The sequence below is a fragment of the Oncorhynchus mykiss genome, chromosome 16 (assembly GCF_013265735.2).
Source record: "Oncorhynchus mykiss isolate Arlee chromosome 16, USDA_OmykA_1.1, whole genome shotgun sequence".
Classification (NCBI taxonomy): Eukaryota; Metazoa; Chordata; class Actinopteri; order Salmoniformes; family Salmonidae; genus Oncorhynchus; species Oncorhynchus mykiss.
In genome coordinates this window covers 58,091,960-58,114,822 of record NC_048580.1, presented here as the reverse complement: position 1 = coordinate 58,114,822, position 22,863 = coordinate 58,091,960, and the positions used below count along the sequence as shown (strand labels likewise).

Genomic DNA, 22,863 nt, shown 5'->3' with positions numbered 1-22,863 from the left:
GAGATTGCTATCAGGATGGCAGGATGTTAGTCATTTGAAATCAATAACAACAACAGCAGCATCAACAGTAGTACTGTATGACAGTGTTTCTGAGGAGACTGTTACCTCAGTGATGATAGAAGGATGATCCATGTTTCTTTCATGTTAGGGACAGTGTGTGTTTATGTGTGTGTGTTGGGAGGGGTATGGGCGGGCGTGTGCTGGCATGCTCGTGAGACGTCCCGTCACCGTGGGCTGCGGGCAGTGGCGGATATAGGTATAGGTGACATGGGCATCTTACCGGGGGCGGCACGGGACGCCCAGGGATCCATACAAGCTAGAACCGCCACTGGCTGCGGGCAACATGAATTTACCTCTGCACTATGATCACAGGCACATTCCTCTGAACATCACATGTTCACCCAGATCTCTCTCACACACACATGTTGACATTTTTTGGGAGTCCTTGAGGCAGAACTGAGCAATTTCTGCTAGATAGACCAGCTGCAAAGTCAAAATGGACTTTATTGACCATATTGTAAAAATGCATTTTTGGTCTTAATCTATGGTTAGGGTTTGGCACTAGGGTTAGCAATGTAGCAAGGTTAGGGTTAAGGTTAGCATTAGGTTTAAAATCAGATTTCATGACATTGTGGCAGTGCCAGCTAGTGCCAGCTCTGCAGAGCTTCCGCCAGAACAAGCTTCATGATTAAAAACGCTAACCTGCCAAACACACACAAACCTTAAACACTGTCAGATCCATTGGGAGAAAGTGTTTCTCTTTGATGTCTGGTATTACTTTGGTGCTTGACATTTCCCAGGTCCAAACTGAGAGAAAGAGATAGAGAGAGAGAGAGATCCTCATATTTGGGATAACATCAATTTTCAGCATTACACAGGCTAAATAAATGGTTCTCATTAGAGACTGAGTGGACCACACGCACTTTAGATACACACACTCACAGAGACATGTCTCTGACACGCTGTCCTCTGTGTCTCCCCCTGCAGGTGAGAGTGTGAACCCGCGGATGGCAGGGCTGATCGGCCTCAGTGGTCCCCAGAATAAACAGCCCTTCATGGTGGCCTTCTTCAAAGCCACAGAGGTGCACCTGCGCAGCATCCGCTCAGCACCAGGGGGCACCAAACAACGCAACCCCAACCGCTCCAAAGGGGCCAACAAGGGCCAGGAGGCACTCCGAGTGACCAATATCGCAGGTAAGGACTGGGGGATGAGGGGAGAGGGAGGCTAAGAGAACGTGCCTTATGTGTATTTGTGGAAGGCCTTTTAAATGGCACAGTGATATGTTGGTGTAGTGGTGGCTGGCTCTGGTGTGGGTTCCAGGTGAAATGGGAGGCAGATGGAGGCCAGGGCTACTACTGTCTACTACAGCCTCCTTACAATAATTCTCCACATATCTCCAAGGATCAACACACATGCACGCACACACACACACACACACACACACACACACACACAGACGTACACAAACACACACACACACACACACACACACACTCTCCCCCTCCAAACCAATTATACAAACTTTGTAATGGCAGTCAAACAAAGGTCAAGTGACCAAAGTTGCTAAGCTTGCTAGATAACCTCCTATTTTTTCTCTTAATCGAGTTAATGATCATACAGATAGCAGATCAGATCATGAATAACAGGGAGATGAAGAGTGGAAATAGTTGAAATATCAGGGTATCTTAACGGGGACCAACTCTCATCTCATACTGTTTGTTGATCACACATTCTCTACAGAAGCACTGATATGGGCACCAAGTACAGCAAGCGGACAAAATGGTGGTATTTTGACATGCATACGTGAGAAACATACTTTGATACTTCAACCTATGGATTACAGAATAAAGTTAGGAATTTTCATGCGAGACAAGAGTCCAGATTTTGGATTTCAGTGGGATTGGGACTGGATAGGAAAATAGTCTAGGCCAGGGTTCATCAAATAGATTCAGCTGCGGGCCGATTGTTTCTTGAGCGGATGGTCTGGGGGCCGGAACAACATTAGAAAACATTTGTAGACTGCAAATTGACTGCAAGAAGCCCAAGCAGATATAATATTTGACTAAAACATAATTTCAAACCTTGCTTACATTTGTATACGATCACAAACACCAGTTTATTAGGTACACCCATCTAGTACCTTTGACTCCAGAACAGCCTAAATGATTCAGGGCATGCAAAAGTTGCTCAGTTGGTATCAAGGGACCTAACGTGTGCCAGTAAAACATTCCCCACACCATTACCCCAATCCAACCAGCCTGGTCCGTTGACACCAGGCAGGATTGGGCCATGGACTCATGCTGCTTACTCCAAATCCTGACGCCGCCATCAACATGACGCAACAGGAACCATTTTCTGTCAGACCAGGAAAAGTTATTCCACTCCTTATTGTCCAGTGTTGGTGATCACATGCCCACTGGATGCTTTTCTTCTTGTTTTTAGCTGATAGGAGTGGAACCTGGTGTGGTCATCTGCTGCAACAGCCCATCCGTGACAAGGCCCGACAAATTGTGCGTTCCGAGATGCCGTTCTGCACACCACTGTTGTACTGCACCGTTATCTGCCTGTTTGTCTGTTAGCTGGCGCGATTCTTGCCATTCTCCTTTGACCTCTTATCAACGAGCTGTTTTCACCCGCGCTGTGGTGGTTATGAAATAACTGCCGGTCTCACGGTAATTGACCGTTAATTAACATAAACACATTTAGCATCTCCTGGCTTCCACAAGCCACTGATGCAGACCTTTGGAACATCTACATTTTAAAAAGTCTAATACATCCATGTAATACAGCCGACACCATCACAATAAGTCCATTATTTATTATAAACAGGTGTAAAGAAAAATTATATGAAGAAAATGTAGTCTATTTCAGGAGAACAGAACAGCGTAGTCTGAATTGTCCTTATGGTAGGTCCTGATCTGGCTGTGTCATATGGCTGTGGGTTTTCTTAGAATTCCGTGCAGGGTTGAGTAACCGGGTGGTAGCCGGCTAGTGATGGCTATTTAACAGTCTGATGGCCATGAGATAGAAGCTGTTTTTCATCTCTCAGTCTCAGCTTTGATGCACCTGTACTGACCTCGCCTTCTGGATGATTGGCTGATTGGCTCGGGTGGTTTATGTACTTGATGATCTTTTTGGCCTTCCTGTGACATCGGATGGTGTAGGTGTCCTGGAGGGTAGGCAGTGTGCGGTTGGGCAGACCGCACCACCCTCTGGAGTGCCCTGTGGTTGCGGGCGGTGCAGTCGCCGTACCAGGCGGTGAGACAGCCCGAAAGCATGCTCTCAATTGTGCATCTGTAAATCTAAATCTGTAAATGTTTCTAAAGGTCTTAGGGGCCAATCCAAATTTCTTCAGCCTTTTGAGGTTGAAGAGGCGCTGTTGCGCTTTCTTCACCACACTCTGTGTAGGTGGACCATTTCAGATTATCAGTGATGTGTACGCCGAAGGAACTTGAAGCTTTTCATGTTCTCCACTGTGGTCCCGTCGATGTGGTTAGGGGGGGTGCTCCCTCTGCTGTTTCCTGAAGTCCACGATCAGCTCCTTCGTTTTGTTGATGTTGAGGGAGAGGTTATTTTCCTGGCACCCCTCCGCCAGGGCCCTCACCTCCTGCCTGTTGGCTGTCTTGTAATCAGGCCTACTACTGTTGTGTCATCTGCAAACTTGATGTTGGAGGTGTGCATGGCCACAGAGTCATGAGTGAACAAGGAGTACAGGAGGGTGCTAAGTACACACCCTTCTGGGGCCCCTGTGTTGAGGATCAGCGAAGTGGAGGTGTTGTTTCCTTCCTTCACCACCTGGGGGCGGCCCGTAAGGAAGTCCAGGACCCAGTTGCACAGGGCGGATACAGACCCAGGGCCCCGAGCTTAATAATGAGCTTGGAGGGTACTATGGTGTTGAAGGTTGAACAGCATTCTGACGTAGGTATCCCTCTTGTCCAGATGGTATAGGGCAGAGTGCAGTGTGATGGCGATTGAATCGTCTGTGGATCTATTGGGGCGGTAAGAAAATTGAAGTAGGTCTAGGGTGTCAGGTAAGGTAGAGGTGATATGATCCTTAACTAGCCTCTCAAAGCACTTCATGATGACAGAGATGACTGCTAAGGGGCGATAAACATTTAGTTCAGTTACTTTTGCTTTCTTGGGTACAGGAACAATGGTGGACATCTTGAAGCATGTGGGGACAGCAGACTGGGAAAGGAGAGTCACTTGGGTGGGTTGAGTCACTGATGTGATCTTCCTGTCTGGGTTGGCGCCCCCCCTTGGGTTGTGCCGTGGCGGAGATCTTTGTGGGCTATACTCGGCCTTGTCTCAGGATGGTAAATTGGTGGTTGAAGATATCCCTCTAGTGGTGTGGGGGCTAGTTTTTGGCAAAGTGGGTGGGGTTATATCCTTCCTGTTTGGCCCTGTCCGGGGGTGTCCTCGGATGGGGCCACAGTGTCTCCTGTCCCCTCCTGTCTCAGCCTCCAGTATTTATGCTGCAGTAGTTTATGTGTTGGGGGGCTAGGGTCAGTTTGTTATATCTGGAGTACTTCTCCTGTCTTATTCGGTGTCCTGTGTGAATTTAAGTGTGCTCTCTATAATTCTCTCTTTCTCTCGTTCTTTCTCTCTCTCGGAGGACCTGAGCCCTAGGACCATGCCTCAGGACTACCTGACATGATGACTCCTTGCTGTCCCCAGTCCACCTGGCCGTGCTGCTGCTCCAGTTTCAACTGTTCTGCCTTATTATTATTTCATAGCCTGGTTCCTCTCTAGGTTTCTTCCTAGGTTTTGGCCTTTCTAGGGAGTTTTTCCTAGCCACCGTGCTTCTACACCTGCATTGCTTGCTGTTTGGGGTTTTAGGCTAGGTTTCTGTACAGCACTTTGAGATATCAACTGATGTACGAAGGGCTATATAAATACATTTGATTTGATTTGATTTGAGAGATTGAATATGTCCGTAAACACTCCAGCCAGCTGGTCTGCGTATGCTCTGAGGACGCGGCTAAGGATGCCGTCTGGGCAGGCAGCCTTGTGAAGATTAACACGTTTAAATGTCTTACTCACGTTGGCCACAGAGAACGAGAGCCCACAGTCCTTGGGAGCGAGCCACATCGGTGCTATCTTCAAAGTGGACAAAGAATATATTTAACTCATTTGGGAGCGACGTGGCAGGTTTTCCCTTTGTAATCCGTGATTGTCTGTAGACCCTGCCACATATGTCTCGTGTCTGAGCCGTTGAATTGCGACTCCACTTTGTCTCTGTACTGATGTTTTGACTGTTTGATTGCCTTACGGAGGGAATAACTCCACTGTTTGTATTTGAGTAGTCACCGTGGGAACAACATCCCCTATACGCTTCCTGATGAACTCAGTCACCATGTCTGTGTAAACGTCAATGTTATTCTGAGAGGCTACCTGGAACATATCCCAGTCCGCATGATCAAAGCTATCTTGAAGCATGGATTCCGATTAGTCAGACCAGCGTTGAATTGACCTCAGCACTGGTACTTCCTGTTTGAGTTTCTGCCTATAGGAAGGGAAGAGTAAAATGAAGTCGTGATCTGATTTGCCAAAGGGAGGGCGGGGCATGCCTTGTAGGCATATTGAAAAGGCAAATAGCAGTGGTCTAGTGTTTTTCCTAAGAGAGTACTACAGTCAATGTATTAATAGAATTTCGGAAGAGTTTTCCTTTTCCTCAAATTTGCTTTGCTAAAACCACCAGCTACAATAAATGTGGCCTCAGGATATGTGGTTTTCAGTTTGCACGTTTTCACAGTTTGCACATGCGGCTATTCTGTGTTGAACAGTTCACAATGAAAGAGGTACTCATATATACTTCATTTAGAGGTATTTATGTAACTTTAGTTGTGATACAAAAGTTGGGCTATATGTTATGATTTTTACTACATTCTAAGGCTGCATGATGCGAAAGTAGCATGAAAGGCAGGAGCTCTGCTTTGTTTCTTGTGCAGGCTGCACACACTTCAGTCTCTCATTCACAATTTGACAAGCACTTGATAATGCTTCGATTTGGCGGCATCCCATTTTTGTGGCCATTATGCCCCCTAAAAAAATGCATGCCTTTTGCGGCCAATTCCCTTCTCCCGGCTCCGTGCCGAAGCACCTCTTTCTCACAGGCTACAAGCCTGTTCCCGCTCCCCCTCTGGCGCTCGAGGGTGCCAGGCTGCTCTTCATTGCGCACACCTGTCACCATCATTACGCGCAGTCAGGCTTTTTTTAATAGTTGTTTTAGAGCAGTGGCTTTTTCCTTGCTGAGCGGACTTTCAGGTTATGTCGATTAAGGACTTGTTTTACTGTGGATATAGATACTTTTGTACCTGTTTCCTCCAGCATCTTCACACGGTCCTTCGCTGTTGTTCTGGGAGCGATTTGCACTTTTCGCACCAAAGTACGTTCATCTCCTTCCTGCGCGGTATGACAGCTGCGTGGTCCCATGGTGTTTATACTTGCATACTGTTGTTTGTACAGATTAACGTGGTACCTTCAGGCATTTGGAAATTGCTCCCAAGGATGAACCAGACTTGTGGAGGTCTACAATGTGTTTTCTGAGGTCTTGGCTGATTTCTTTTGATTTTCCCATGATGTCAAGCAAAGAGGCACTGAGTTTGAAGGTAGGCCTTGAAATACATCCAGAGGTACACCTCCAATTGACTCAAATGATGTCAATTAGCCTATCAGAAGCTTCTAAAGCCATGACATAATTGTCTGGAATTTTCCAAGCTGTTTAAAGGCACAGTCAACTTAGCCTATGTAAACTTCTGACCCACTGGAATTGTGATACAGTGAATTATAAGGAAATAATCTGTCTCTAAACAATTGTAGGAAAAATTACTTGTGTCATTTACAAAGTAGATGCCCTAACCGACTTGCCAAACTGTGAACCTTGATGTCTTAATGCATGGGCTTTAAATACATGAGCCTCATGGAGTGGACAGACAGGGCCAAGAACCGAGCATAGAGCAAAGGCAGGTCCTATGTTTGGGGCAGATCACGTCTGCACTGTGTGTGTGTGTGTGTGTGTGCATGCGCGTGTTTGTGTGTGTGTATGTGTGACAGAGCTGATGAGAACCAGTTGTTCCAGATCATTCCCAATCCCAATGACTGGGTCAAATGCATGTTCCACAGAACCCCTACCAGAGGCAGGGAGGGAATAGAAAGAATAGAATGGAGTGGTGAAAGAGATGGGTTAAGCCTCTGTCCTCTCTCTGTCCTCTCTTTGCTCTGGTAGCCCCACGTCTCAGAGTACACAGAGGGCACAGTGAACTACCCCTAAATGTTTAGGCCTGTACTACATAGACTGATATCATGTACAGCAAAGTTTTATGTTTCCATGCTATAATATTGTAATGTTTTACACTCCTCTCCACTTCCTTCTTTCTCCATTTCTTTCTTTCTTTCTTTCTTTCTTTCTTTCTTTCTTTCTTTCTTTCTTTCTTTATTTTTCTTTCTTTTTTTCTTTGTTTATTTGTTTCTCTCTCTCTCTCTCTCTCTCTCTCTGTCTTTCTCCCCCCCTATCTCTCTCTCTCTCCCTCTCTCTTTCTCTCCCCCTATCTCTCTCTCAGAGAACAGCAGTGCTGATCAGAAGCAGGCATGCAAGAAACACGAGCTCTATGTCAGTTTCAGAGACCTGGGGTGGCAGGTACCGTGCACACCGCACACATTCCTCTTCTCCTCTTCTTTTATCCACCATCCCTCTTAATATCTATCCCTTTTTCTCACTCGCTCCCACACTTATCTCTTCCTCACCACTCCTCTGTTCTCCCTCTTCTACACTCTGTCCCCGCTGTTTCCCACCCTGTCCTCCCTAATGCCTTTTCTTAGCAGAGACCTAAATCCAAAATGATCTACAGTTCTCACTGTTGTCCATGATATCCATTACAACAGCTGGGTAAACAGTCGGTTATGCTAAGGAAAGGGGCAGATTTATTGCCTTACTAGGGCTCCACAGTTCACAACAAGTTCTGAGAACTGGGAAGCTTGTTGTTACTACTGAGGCTACCGTGACTACTGTGGCATGCATCACATGCTGATCACACAATCACATGAAGGATAACAGTGTGACTTCTTTCTCTCTTTATCTACCCTCTATCCCTCTCTCTATCCCCCCTCTCTCTCTCTCTCTCTCTCTCTCTCTCTCTCTCTCTCTCTCTCTCTCAGGACTGGATCATAGCTCCAGAGGGCTATGCAGCTTATTACTGTGAGGGAGAGTGTGCCTTCCCTCTCAACTCCTACATGAATGCCACTAACCACGCCATCGTGCAGACACTAGTGAGTACCCTCCAAGAATAAACATGATACTGCATTGACATGTTATCAGTTCAGTATCTCCCTTACTCCAACCCCCACCTCTTTACCCCCCGTATAGGTCCACCTAATAAACCCAGACACCATTCCTAAGCCCTGCTGTGCTCCCACCCAGCTCCATGCCATCTCAGTGCTCTACTTTGACGACAGTTCCAATGTCATCCTCAAGAAGTACCGCAACATGGTGGTCAGAGCCTGTGGCTGCCATTAGACTACAGCCAACCTCGAACCCTCACAACACACACACACACACATTCCTGCCTCTAAATATCCCTCAACGCACGTGACTTTCATCTAGAGACTTGAATGGACACATGAATAAACTACATGTCTTAGAGTGCCTTGCCGTGCTGCTGGATAGGAGCTACATGAGGACTGGCAGACAATCATGATTATTGAGTCCAACTTGGAACACACACACTCTCTGTGCTTTCTACTGTGTATGAGACATTTTAAGCAGTGATTGTATAGTAATACACAGTCAACAATATTTTGTTAATGTCAATATGTTTTCTGTGTAGTTAAATGTGTTTTTCTAGATATTTTTGATCTATATTGTTTTTGTATGCTTTTTATGACTGAAAGACCAGGCTTTAGGAAGTGTGGATGCTCTATGGACTCTTCATGTACATTACTGTGTAAATAGTTTTTCAAACAAAGAGAAGCGTATTTATTTCCTGGTCTTGGGAATGTTAAGGGTAGGTTCAATGTTTATCCTCTGTACTCCAGTGTCTACATGTACTGTATGTTATGCAACTCTTTACATTGCGTCCCACTCATCATACAGTATAGTACAAACACACCTCTCTCTTTGTCTCTTTCTTTCTCTCTCTCTCTTTTTTTTCTATCTCTCTTGTTCTCTCCCTCTCTGTTTCTCACCATGCTTGCTCAGTTGTTTGTCCTGCACAGTACAGTGTTAAATCTATCATCAGTACGGACCTATCATTACACTCTTGTCATGGGAAACAACTCTGCCCTTTCCTCTCCATATCCCAAACATTGTCTTAATGTTACTCTGATGTCATACGCACACTAGTGTATTGACTCAGATATAGAAAGAAAATGGATAGTTCTCTTCAGAAAAAAGGACAACATTTGCATTAATATAGCTCTGTTTATAAGCTAGGGTTAAAAAAGTGTCACACAAGTCATTGAGAAACAATAATACAGAGGGTTTCAGGAAAACAGACGTAAGAGAAAGAAGGGGGATTGAGAGAAATAGATATGTGTATCTGTGTGCCAGGTCATTTTAGGATGAACTGTTTTTCTATCCTCTGCCGTAAAGTCTACCTTATTTAAGAGGACAATTTATTGAGAGCCGAGAAGGCTGGTATTCTCTGCCAACGCAGCATCTTATTAACTCACAAAAGTCTTTGTTTTACTGCAAAACTGGTTCAATAAAATGGGAGGAAGCATCACTGACTTTCTGGTGTCAGGTTTCTTTTCCCTAACCAACAGCACACTTTCCTCTCATCTCTCCTCTTTTCTTTCCTCTCTTTGCGTTCTACCCTTTCTCGTCTTTCCTCACCTCTCTCACTGCTCTCCCCTCTCTTCACTTTCCTCTCTCCTCTCCCCCCTCTCATCTCCTCACCCCTCTCATCTCCTCTCTCCCCTCTCATCTCCTCTCCCCTCTCATCTCCTCTCCCCTCTCATCTCCTCACCCCTCTCCAGTACATGCTCTATGGGGTGGCAAAGCCGGGCATGAACCCCCCAGATAGAATTTGGGCCCTTCCAGTTTTGTTTCTCCATAAACATAATAAATGGTGTATGAATTACCCTGCCCGGTTTTGCCAATGTAGCGCCACTGGGAACTGCCAGTACCGCAGACTGGGAAAGAGGCTATATGCTGGGTTTACGCTCATGATCTGAGGAGGGGTGAGTGAGTGAGAGGGGGTGTAATAATGTAAAGTATTTAAAATCCCAAAATGTATTCGGCACCTGGCCATGCAATGTCATAAGGTACCACCTTCATTACCTTGTTTAGGAAGCTCATTGGATCCCAGGTCGGGTTCTCACAGAAAGGGGAAAATGTTGTTTTGCAGACAGCTACAGCTAATAACATGCTAGTGTAATGGATGCGAAGCGGCTAGCTTAGTTAGCGGTGGTGCGCGCTAAATAGCGTTTCAATCGGTGACATCACTTGCTCTGAGACCTTGAAGTAGTTGTTCCCTTTGCTCTGCAAGGGCCGCGGCTTTTGTGGAGCGATGGGTAACGATGCTTTGTGGGTGACTGTTGTTGAAGTGTGCAGAAGGTCCTTGGTTCGCGCCCGGGTATGGGCGAGGGGACGGTCTTAAGTTATACTGGAGCATTGATGCTGTTGACCCGGATCACTGGTTGCTGCGGAAAAGGAGGAGGTCAAAAGGGGGGTGAGTGTACACTAGCTACTAGATTTGTTATGTTTTGGTAGCGGAGCACTGGATAATTATAGCTAGTTGGCTAAGCTTTGATCAGCATGAATATCTGAAAATGGCTGGGCATCATTTTGAGTGCGATGCCAAGCTCACCAAGAAGTCTGCAGGCCTGGCCACTGAGGTTGAGGAGCCTAGCCAGCATAACCAGGGTAACATTACAACAAGCACCTGCACCTCCGTTACCCCAGCCACTAGCACCTGCACCTCCGTTACCCCAGCCACTAGCACCTGCACCTCCGTTACCCCAGCCACAAGCACCTGCACCTCCGTTACCCCAGCCACTAGCACCTGCACCTCCGTTACCCCAGCCACAAGCACCTGCACCTCCGTTACCCCAGCCACTAGCACCTGCACCTCCGTTACCCCAGCCACTAGCACCTGCACCTCCGTTACCCCAGCCACTAGCACCTGCACCTCCGTTACTCCAGCCACTAGCACCTGCACCTCCGTTACCCCAGCCACTAGCACCTGCACCTCCGTTACCCCAGCCACTAGCACCTGCACCTCCGTTACCCCAGCCACTAGCACCTGCACCTCCGTTACCCCAGCCACTAGCATCTGCACCTCCGTTACCCCAGCCACTAGCACCTGCACCTCCGTTACTCCAGGCACTAGCACCTGCACCTCCGTTACCCCAGCCACTAGCACCTGCACCTCTGTTACCCCAGCCACTAGCACCTGCACCTCCGTTACCCCAGCGACAAGCACCTGCACCTCCGTTACCCCAGCCACTAGCACCTGCACCTCCGTTACCCCAGCCACTAGCACCTGACGAACTGAACCAGGAACCAGGCTCGCACATTCTTGCAAAATAAAATTGCAACCACAGCCAGCAGAAACAAATGGACCCCATCAGTGTTCTTCAAAGTCACGGCGGGCCTTTGTCAGCAATGACGACTGTGCTGTTGGCACTGAAACATGATTAACATTTTTGGGGCAAAGTGCGTGAGAAAAAAACCTGAAGAACCTATTCAGTGAACACAGAGTATGTTACATTAACGAAAAGCCCAGCTTGTACAGATGGCATTTGAGAGGGACCTGAAAAGTACATTTTGGAATCAGAAACTTCTCATGATGTTCAACACGCATGGAGGATGCTGCAACTCCTCTAAATGGTTATCTACAACCGTTATGGCCCTGTCCACTGTTCCAGAATTATTTATTCATTGGTTTTCCCTCATGTAAACCTACTGGTTGTTTGGCTCATTTTTGAATGTATAGTTTAGGCCATTTTCCTTCAATGCATCTTTTAGATGTATCTATGAATCTTAATGCCATTAGGCTTCTTCCTTTTGTCAGTCTTATTGCTCTTGATAGATATACAGCTTTGGGTTATTTGATGGGTATATGGACAATGACCAATGTAGCCTAATGGTTGTGAGCCCTAGCACAGTGCTCGGGTTGTCCTGGCTGTCCACTCCGGTGGTGCTGAAAATGGCAGCGCATCTAAAGTTATCCTTTCATTGCTCTGACTGGCGGTAGCCTTCTGTCCATGGTCCAGTTTTCATGGGGCTTCTCCTCAATATGCTTTCTTGTTTGTAAAATGACAGTTGTTCTGTATATGGATGCATTTCAGATAGGCCTACATTTGAGTACATTTTGTATGTCGCAGTAGTAGGACCAATACCGTGTGTAGCCTACTAAAAGAAGTAGAAACATTCACTCTGTATTATTAATTTGCATTGCACATTAGTTGTGTGATAGGCTACTGTAAATGTCAATACTATGAAAACACCCCCTCCCTGATCTCTTGCTATAGTGTGTGTGTGTGTGCGTGTGTGCGTGTGTGTGTGTGTGTGTAAAACTCTCCCCAACATCAAATATTTCAAACCTGTAAGAAGCGGTCTTGGTTACACTCGTTGTGTAGTGTCACATATTTGACAGGAATGTAGGAATGTAGCCTATAGTTGTAATAACTGAAGTTTAAGCTATGAAGAATCTTTGATTCTGTGGTGCTCATTCTGCCGAGCTAATCTGTGCTTGTTGGTACAGTAGGTGCAAATGTGTAGGCCTATGGAAGATAAGGCTGCATTTCAGATAAACTTGTATGTGGTATTGAGGTGCATATCTTTTTTGTGTTATTCGATAAACCAACGGTTGTTAATGTGTATGGCTACATATCAGATACATTTGTGAATAGTAGTAGGACCAAACTACCTTGTTTTATTAGGGCTCTAAAGCAATACTAGTTGTGCCCCAGGATGGATTTAAAATGTCATCCTGGAGTTGGGCCTGCACCTCTCTCCTCTCTCCTCTACCACTTCTCATCTCCCCTCCCCTCCTCTCTCACTCTTCACCCCTTTCTCATCTCATCTCCCCCTCTTATCTTTCCGCATGCCTCGTCCCTCTCTCCTCTCCCCTCTGACTTCACCAGCATCCTGTTTATTAGATGGCTGGGATTAGTGCTCCTCGCCACCCGCAGACTTCCTAAACTCAGTGTATGTGTGTGGGCAACAGGGTTTCAAACCAAGAGGCTGGAAAACAGGACAGTGTTTCAGTGTGTCAGCCTCCGCTAGGTCAAAATATTTACACTTAGTAACCTGTAGCAACCTGGAGAAACGGACTAAATGAAATGGACCATTTCCATTTCAGCTCTGGTGTACGTCAGCCCCATTCCTCAGACCACAGGTGTCAGGGGTCAATAGGGTGGTAATGTGGCCCTCAATTCTCTGCAGCCTTTACTCCCCTACTGCCCCCCTGCTCCCTGTCCCCAAACTTTACCCCAAACACTGCCTGTCTTCAGCCCTCATCAACCCTAAAGACCTGACCCCCAGCTATACAGCCAAGCACCAACCCCCTATAGTAATGAATGAGGGATTTCTATGGCCCACCCATCCATCACCACCTCTCCCTCTGACTTACTCTTGGTGTCACGTTGTTATATGTCCCCACAGGCTCCACTGTTACCTCATCACACTGATGAAGAGAATGAACAGTTCTGTTTATTTGCTTCCCCCAGAGACTGACACTTGACGACCCCACACACACACACACACACACACTTTGTTGGCCGGGTATGGTTCCCAATCAGAGGCAGCTGGCTATCGTTGTCTCTGATTGGGGATCATACTTGGGCAGCCCTTTTTCCCACCTTCAGTTGTGGGATCTTGTTTCTGTGTAGGCCAACAAACCTGACTCAGTTACGTCAGCTCTGTCAGGAGGAATTGGCCAAAATCCACCCAACTTATTGTAGGAAGCTTGTGGAAGGCTACCCGAAACGTTTGACCCAAGTTAAACAATTTAAAGGCAATGCTACCAAATACTAATTGAGTGTATGAAAACTTCTGACCCACTGGGAATGTGATGAAAGAAATAAAAGCTGAAATAAATCATTCCCTCTACTATTATTATTGTTATTATTATTTCACATTCTTAAAACAAAGTGGTGATCCTAACTGACTGAGTTTAAATGTATTTTTTTTTACATTTAACCTTTATTTAACTAGGCAAGTCAGTTAAGAACAAATTCTTATTTTCAATGACGGCCTAGGAACAGTGGGTTAACTGCCTGTTCAGGGGCAGAATGACAGACAAGTGATTGTCCGACTTGTACCTTGTCAGCTCAGGGATATGAACTTGCAACCTTCCGGTTACTAGGCCAACACTCTAACCACTAGGCTACCCTGCCGCCCTGGCAAGATGGCTAAGATGTATGTAAACTTCCGACTTTCAAAAGTTTGGACACACCTGCTCATTCAAGAATCTTTCCAGATTTTGACTATTTTCTACATTGTAGACCCCTACTTCTGCATTGTAGACCTCTGTGAAGCATTTATTTGGGCTGCAATCTGAGGCGCAACTCTAATGAACTTATCCTCTTCAGCAGAGGTAACTCTGGGTCTTCCTTTCTTGTGGCGGTGCTCATGAGAGTCAGTTTCATCATATATCTATATATTTTTTAATTGAACCTTTATTTAACTAGCCAAGTCAGTTAGGAACAAATTCTTATTTACAATGACAGCCTACACCGGCCAAACCCAGACGACGCTGGGCCAATTTCACACCGCCCTATGGGACTCCCAAACACGACTGGTTGTGAAACAGCCTGGATTTGAACCAGGGTGTCTGCAGTGAAGCCTCAAGCACTGAGATGTGCCTTAGACCGCTGCATCAATAGGGAGCCCTTTATTTTGCAACTGCACTTGAAAAAAATGTCAACGTTCTTGAAATGTTCTGTATTGACTGTCCTTCCTCTCTATATTACGAGTGTGCAAAGCTGTCATCAAGGCAAAGGTTGGCTACTCTGAACAATCTCAAATATAAAATCTATTTTGATTTGTTTGACATGTTTTTGGTTACTACATTATTCCATATGTGTAATTTCATAGTTATGATGTCTTCAATATTCTTCTACAATGTAGAAAATAGTAAAAATATATAAAAACCCTGGAAGGAGTAGGTGTGTTCAAACTTTTGACTGGTACTGTCTATAATATGGTCCTTGTTCTTGTACTTTCGGTAGGCCAGGCAATGACATGGACTCTATTTCTACCAGTTGATCTGACTGAAAGTACTGCTTGTTATTTTTTCATTGCTGGTAGTAAAAAAAAAGCAGAAGCTGGAAAGCCTTTCCAGAACAATCCTCTTAACTTTCACTTTCACATGGAATTTGTTATCAGGTTTCAGTACGTGGGCGAGTTAGATCTTAGCCAATAGGAGTCATTTTAGTATTATGAGTGCGTGTGTGTGTGTGTGTGTGTGTGTGTGTGTGTGTGTGTGTGTGTGTGTGTGTGTGTGCGAGTGTGAGTGCACCTTTAAAGGTGATTTCCTATCTCAAAAGAATGTGAATACTGAGAAAGCTAAGGACAAATCTTTACCTTGTTGGAACACTCCATCTCTGTTCCAAACATATATGTTGTGTGCTGACTTGTCCAGATGTTTCTCCCCCTTTGCGTCAGAGGCTAAATTAACCTTCATTGTCACTGCTGTGGTGAAGAACAGGAATCCAAACCTATAGCAGACAGAGAAACACGTACACGCACATGCACACACACACACACACCCAGGCACACACACGCGCAAACCCACACACACACACCCAGGCACACACCCATGCACACAACCACACGCGCACACCCGCGCGCACACCCATGCACACACCCACGCACACATACACGCACACCCAGGCACACACACACATGCACACACACATGCACACCCAGGCACACACACAACCGCGCACACACCCGCGCACACACCCATGCACACACCCACACACACGCATACACGCACACAAACACACACACACACACAATCACACACATACCTACATTTTTTAAAGAAAGTGCGCATTGCCTGGCTGAGAGCAGGAAACAACATGACTACCCAGGGGGTCCTCTTTAATAACAACACACATTTATTCCAGTGTTGATTGAAGGGGACATCCCCTTGTTTCATCTGTCAAACTCTCTCCACTCCTCTCATCTCTGTACCTCACCACATAGACTGGGGGAGGAGAGATAGGCACAATTGCTTATGGGACAGCCTTTAATTGCTAAAAATGTATTTCAATGTTTTTCAGTTACTTTCAACCAAGCTATGATATATATATATAGGGCTCCTGAGTGGTGTAGGAGTCTAAGACACTGCATCTCAGTGCTAGAGGCATCACTACAGACCCTGGTTCGATTCCAGACTGTATCACAACCGGCCGCGAATGGGAGTTCCATAGGGCGGCGCACAATTGCCCAGCATCATCCGGGTTTGGTCGGGGTAGGCCGTCATTGTAAATAAGAATTTGTTCTTAACTGACTTGCCTAGTTAAATAAAGGATATATATAAATATAACTTCATAATAATATGATAAATATCTTCCCTCTCCTTTTTTATGTATTTTTAGTAGGTCTTTTGATGGGGGCTACAATCATATTAATGATTTATGAAATGAAATGATCTGTAGACCTATGTGGCCCTGGGACTTTTACAACCCTTCATGAAATAAACGGATGTTTAGCTATTCATCCTGAAAGAGCATTACTGTGGTGCATGAAACTCCATCCACCGCATGAGGAAGGGAAAGGGAAAGACATTGTCTAGGCTACTCAGTCATCAGGAAAATAAACTAGGCTGGTAATAGATGACTTCAGATATTGAAACAGTTGTTTCGAAATACTATAAATGGCATGCAATATTTGATCATAACTGAACGGACTGTAAGCCTATAAGGTAGAGAGATGTCTTGTTTTACAAAAGAATAGGTAAGCTAAAATTACTTATTCTAATAATGTATTTAGGATAAAATAGTTTTATTTTTTGTAATCTCACACCTCCCTGCACTCTGGGCGCTAAATGAGCCTATGACATGTAGCCTACAAATCCAGTCGGAAACTGAAAGTACTCTCACATAGATAATCTTTGCTTTAGCCCACGTTTTACTTTCATTTTCACTTAAAAAGGCGCCCCGAGCACTTCTACAGTGCTTGATGATTACTTTCATGGCAACATTTCCATGGTCATATTCGTTGTGCTGAAACATAGACATTTTATTTGATAACAATTTATTTTGATGAATCATTTTGTGTTAGCGTGTTATAGGTCTACTTGTGGTCTACACGTACAACTACAACTTTTAGATTTTTTGTTCGGAGCCTATTTTTTTCATATGTATTTTGAAGATGGTGGAGCTGGTCAAGAAAATGCGTTTGAGAGAGTGGCTGATAGCGCAGATAGACAGCGGAAAGTATACAGGACTTACCTGGGAGAACGAAGACAAAACTATGTTCAGGATCCCATGGAAACACGCGGCAAAACAGGACTATAGTCTGAACGAAGATGCAGCACTATTCAAGGTTAGAATGTATATTGTTTTTCTGCATTTTTTTTAACACAAGATTGGCAGTGTGTCTAGTCCAATTGTATTTAATAGAATGATCAATATATTGATATAGACCTAATTAATGTATTGATTTGGATGTCCATGTGCATATCAGTGCAAGTGTTACTCTTCTTCTATGTTCATCAGCCATTAACACACTCTGTGTTTCTCTTTTGGCACTCATATCCTTCTTTGTGTGTATGTGTGCATGTGTTTATGTGTGTGTGTGTGTGTCCCTACCAGGCGTGGGCAGTGTATAAGGGGAAGTATCGGGAGGGGAGGGACAAGGCAGATCCCACCACCTGGAAGACTCGTCTCCGCTGTGCCTTCAACAAGAGCACAGACTTCAAAGAAGTCCCAGAGCGCAGCCAGTTAGATGTATCCGAGCCCTACAAGGTCTACCACATCCAGGCAGAGCCAGAGACAGGCAGAGACTCAGGTACCAGTAACTGCAATGTTCAGTCTCATGAAGCTCTGGTGTAGAGAGCTCAGAGCCCTTTATGGGTTAAACGTGTGATTATTTACTCTCTATTCCTCCTCTGTCTCAGAATCTCCTCAGCCTGAGAGTCAGATGATCATCCAGACCAGCCGCTCCAGTGTTCCACTGAGGAACATTGTCACACACCATCCACAGGTAACACGGCAGGTTTTCTCTTCGATGCTGTGTAGCAGGTGGATAGTTTCTGCCATCTAGAGGATAATGGTTGCAATAACTTTACATTTACGTATGAATGAAGTTTTGCACATTTGCACTGAATGTTCTACAAGTCAGATCATTTGCTGTAAATATGTGTGTCCCCTCAGTTTGGCTGCAATAGTGAATCAGAGGCCAGGGATGGAAGAGTCAACTCCAGAGGTCAGTATCATCCTCCATGTACTTGTGACTGGTATCTGAATAACTGAACAATGTTGAGTCAGATATATTTGTGTGCGTTCTCTCTCATCTAGAGGGCTTGGCAGGGGACCATATGTACTACTGGTCCAACACAGGGAATCCTCAGAGGGATGGCTCTGCTCCTCTCTCCATAGTCGTCCCTACACCACAGATCTCTGGTAAGACAACCCATACACTGCAGTATCATTCAAACTAGAGCCTGGAGGGTCTCAGTAGGGCTGGCACATCATGGGAAGTAGGGGTGCTGCTACAGCACTCCCAGAAAAACGGAACTGAGTGGTTGATGCTTGATTGATTCATTAGTGTTTGTGTGTGTGTGTGTGTGTGTTTGCTTGCCTCTGTGTGTGTGTGTCCAGACTTGCGTGTGCGGGTGTGTCTGTTCTATCAGGGCCAGCTAGTAGTGGATGTGACCACCAGCACCCCAGACGGCTGTTTCCTCCTGCAGGGTCAAGTGCCCCTGGGGAATGAGAGGATCTATGGACCCTGCACAGCCCAACAGGTCCCCTTCCCCCCTCCAGGGGTCATCCATCTTCCCCCGGGCATCGCTGAGGCCATGGGCCGCCTGCTGCCCCACCTGGAGAGGGGCGTCCTGGTGTGGGTTGCTCCAGACGGGGTGTTTATCAAGAGGTTCTGCCAGGGCAGGGTGTACTGGAGTGGCCCCCTGGCCCAACACACAGACAGGCCCAACAAACTGGACAGGGAGAGGACCTGCAAGCTGCTGGACACAGCTATATTTCTGAAGGGTAGGGGCCTTACTAAACCTTATCTCTCTCCATCCCTCTCCTTATCTCTCTCCATCTCTCCCCCTCTCTCTCTCCATCCCTCTCCTTATCTCTCTCCATCCCTCCCCTTTTGTTCCTCCATTCCTCTCCTTATCTCTCTCCATCTCTCCCTCTCTCTCTCCATCCCCCCTTCTCTTTCTGCATCCCCTTCTCTCTCTCTGTTCCTCTCCTTATCTCTCTCTCCACCCCTGTCCTTCTCTCTCTCCATCCCTCCCCTTCTTTCTCTCTCCATCCCTCCCCTTATCTCTCTCTCCATCCCTCCCCTTCTCTCTCTCTCTATCCCCTTCTCTCCCCCATTCCTCTCCTTATCTTTCTCTCATCCCTCTCCTTATCTCTCTCTCCATCCCTCCCCTTCTCTCTCTCTCCATCCCCCTCTCTCTCTCCATTCCTCTCATTATCTCTCTCTCCATCCATCCCCTTCTCTCTCTCTCTCCATCCCTCCCCTTCTCTCTCTCTATCCCCTTCTCTCTCTCCATTCCTCTCCTTATCTTTCTCTCATCCCTCTCCTTATCTCTCTCTCCATCCCTCCCCTTCTCTCTCCATCCATCCCATTTTCTCTCTCTCCATCCCTCCCCTTACCTCTCTCTCTCCATCCCCTTCTCTCTCTCCATTCCTCTCCTTATCTCTCTCCATCCCTCCCCTTCGCTCTCTCCATCCATCCCCTTCTCTCTCTCTCTCCACCCCCCCTTCTCTCTCTCTCCATCCCCTTCTATCTCTCTCTCCATCCCTCCTCTCTCTCTCTCCATCCCCTTCTCTCTCTCCATCCCTCTCCGTATCTTTCTCTCATCCCTCTCCTTATATTTCTCTCCATCCCTCCCCTTCTCTCTCTCCATCCATCCCCTTCTCTCTCTCTCCATCCCTCCCCTTCTCTCTCTCTCCATCCCCTTCTCTCTCTCCATCCCTCCCCTTCTCTCTCTCTCTCCATCCCCTTCTCTCTCTCCATTCCTCTCCTTATCTTTCTCTCATCCCTCACCTTATCTTTCTCTCCATCCCTCCCCTTCTCTCTCTCCATCCATCCCCTTCTCTCTCTCTCCATCCCTCCCCTTCTCTCTCTCTCCATCCCCTTCTCTCTCTCTATCCCTCCCCTTCTCTCTCTCTCTCCACCCCTTCTCTCTCTCCATCCATCCCCTTCTCTCTCTCCATCCCTCCCCTTCTCGCTCTCTCTCCATCCCCTTCTCTCTCTCTCCATTCCTCTCCTTATCTCTTTCTCCATCCCTTCCCTTATCTCTCCACAGAGCTCCAGGACTATATCCAGGGGGCGGGACCCAAACCTCGCTATGAGATTGACCTCTGCTTTGGTGAGGAGTTTCCTGACGCCAGCCAACTGAAAACCAGGAAACTGATCATTGCACAGGTGGTTAATGGGATGGGGTCAGGAGTCACTGTGGATTAGGGAATTCCTGCGCTACAATCAGCAACTGCACCTTTGCTGAATCATATATTCTTATATAGTAATCCAGGTCTTTCCCTGCCGCAGGTATTCCAGCTACCAGCAGAGGTCCTCGTAGTCATAGTCAGTGACAATGTCTTCCTGTCTGTGTGTCTTCGTGTGCAGGTGGTGCCCCTGTTTGCTGTCAACCTACTGCATAGGTGCCTGAGGATGGGGACAGAGGGGAGACCGCACCTTCACACACACAAGACCATGGGGGAAGAGGGAGAGGGTCAGCCACACCCCCTGCCCCAGCGGTAAGGAGCCCAGGACACCCCTCTGAGTAACCCCTGGGGAACATCACCAGTCCCCCCTGGTGGCCCCTCCTGTCCCAGCTTAGCCAGCCATGATGGGGGGTGAGTGGAGACTCAAGACACGGTCAGTGTAGGTTTACTGTATGCCCTGTGGAAAGCAACATATACCTCAACCTTAAGAGAGCAGAGAACAATATGATACGACACAGGTAGGAGCAAGTATGCTTGGAACAGATATATCTCACATAGTTTTCTTAAATCGATAATCTGCAGTTGCTACATCTATTAAAAAAATCTAGAAAAAAGTAGGATATGTACCAAATGATTATTGAAGAATATAACTTATAAATGTCTCATGGGGTTAGTTCAACAAAATATAAGCTTGTTTAACTCCAATGTTTGTAAACAAAGTAAATGTAAACAAACAATGTATAGCCTCAAAACATGGTTATACCTATAATTTTGATATCATGGATGGTCAGTCCTCACATCAATAGCGCTGTCTATGAATTTGAGATTGGTTACATTCCTCCAGCCCTGTAATCAACAGAGAAAGTCATAATTTTGCCAGTAAATGTTTGACATCTTTTGTCATTATGTTTTCTCAATGCGTTGTTTAAGCATTTTTTTTTTACAGTATCTTGTACAATGTGAAAAACTTCCATTTACCTCATAATCAACTTGTGATAGAAATGTACAGTGTGTTTGGAAAGTATTCAGACCCCTTGACTTTTTTGACATTTTGTTACGTTACAGCGTTATTCAAAAATGCAAAACATCATTTTTATCCCTCATCAATCTACACACAATACCCCATAATGATGGAGGCACCTTATTTACATAAGTATTCAGACCCTTTGCTATGAGACTTGAAATTGAACTCAGGTGAATACTGTTTCCATTGATCATCCTTGAGATTTTTCTACAACCTTCCTGTAGTCCAACTGTGGTAAATTTAACTGATTGGACATGATTTGTAAAGGCACACAACTGTCAATATAAGATCTCACAGTTGACAGTGCATGCCAGAGGAAAAACCAAGCCATGACGTCAAAGGAATTTAGAGAGCTCCAAGACAGGATCGTGTCGAGGCACAGATCTGGGGAAGGGTACCAAAAACGTTCTGCAGCATTGAAGGTCCCCAAGAACAAAGTGGCCTTTATTAAATGGAAGAAGTTTGGAACCACCAAGACTCTTCCTAGAGCTGGCCGAGCTGGCCAAATTGAGCCATCGTGGGAGAAGGGCCTTGGTCAGGGAGGTGACCAAGACCCCGATGGTCACTCTGACAGAGCTCCAGAGGTCCTCTGTGGAGATGGGAGAACCTTCCAGAAGGACAACCATCTCTGCTGCACTCAACCAATCAGGCCCGACGGTACAGTGGCCCGACGGAAGCCACTCCTCAGTAAAAGGCACATGACAGCCTGCTTGGAGTTTGCCAAAGGCACCTAAAGCACTCTCAGACCATGAGATTTAAGATTCTCTAGTCTGATGAAATCAAGATTGAACTCTTTGGCCTGAATTCCAAGCGTCACGTCTGGAGGAAACTTGGCACCATCCCTACGGTAAAGCATGGTGGTGCCAGCATCATGCTGTGGAGAGGTTTTTCAGCGCAGGGCCTGGGAGACTAATCAGGATGAGGCAAAGATGAATGGAGCAAAGTACAGAGAGATCCCTTGATGAAAACCTGCTCCAGAGCACTCAGGACCTCAGATTGGGGACGAAGGTTCACCTTCCAACAGGATAACTACCCTAAGCACACAGCCAAGACAATGCAGGAGTGGCTTTAGAACAAGTCTCTGAATATCCTTGAGTGGCCCAGCCAGAGCCTAGACTTGAACCCGATCGAACATCTCTGGAGAGACCTGAAAATAGCTGTGAAGCGAGCTCCCCATCCAACCTGACAGAGCTTGAGAGGATCTGCAGAGAATATTGGGAGAAACTCCCCAAATACAGGTGTGCCAAGCTTGTGGTGT

At 46.1% G+C, this 22,863-nt stretch overlaps 2 protein-coding genes across 2 annotated transcripts in view; both read left to right on the top strand.

The window, feature by feature from the left end:
* LOC110491122 (bone morphogenetic protein 7) overlaps window positions 1-9,723 on the top strand; it is a 56,981-nt gene extending 47,258 nt beyond the window's left edge. Inside the window, exons 4-7 of the mRNA XM_036947379.1 lie at window positions 988-1,194; window positions 7,564-7,640; window positions 8,159-8,269; window positions 8,367-9,723. Coding sequence (XP_036803274.1) covers window positions 988-1,194; window positions 7,564-7,640; window positions 8,159-8,269; window positions 8,367-8,516 — 545 coding nt within the window. The 3' untranslated portion in view covers window positions 8,517-9,723. The remainder of the gene's footprint in view (window positions 1-987; window positions 1,195-7,563; window positions 7,641-8,158; window positions 8,270-8,366) is intronic.
* Window positions 9,724-17,086: 7,363 nt separating this feature from the next.
* On the top strand, window positions 17,087-21,281 carry LOC110492403 (interferon regulatory factor 4). The gene is made up of 8 exons (XM_021566691.2): window positions 17,087-17,504; window positions 17,774-17,969; window positions 18,079-18,164; window positions 18,335-18,386; window positions 18,479-18,583; window positions 18,782-19,168; window positions 20,443-20,561; window positions 20,763-21,281. Exons 1-8 carry the CDS (start codon window positions 17,331-17,333, stop codon window positions 20,895-20,897), a joined length of 1,254 nt encoding a protein of 417 aa, XP_021422366.2. The 5' UTR covers window positions 17,087-17,330; the 3' UTR covers window positions 20,898-21,281.
* Window positions 21,282-22,863: the final 1,582 nt, after the last annotated feature.

Excerpts from the sequence above, each read along its gene's own strand:
- LOC110492403 (XM_021566691.2), top strand. The coding sequence starts at position 17,331 with ATGGTGGAGCTGGTCAAGAAAATGCGTTTGAGAGAGTGGCTGATAGCG. Across the intron at positions 17,970-18,078 it reads AGAGACAGGCAGAGACTCAG|AATCTCCTCAGCCTGAGAGT; the intron begins GTACCAGTAACT and ends CCTCTGTCTCAG. Across the intron at positions 18,387-18,478 it reads TGGAAGAGTCAACTCCAGAG|AGGGCTTGGCAGGGGACCAT; the intron begins GTCAGTATCATC and ends TCTCTCATCTAG.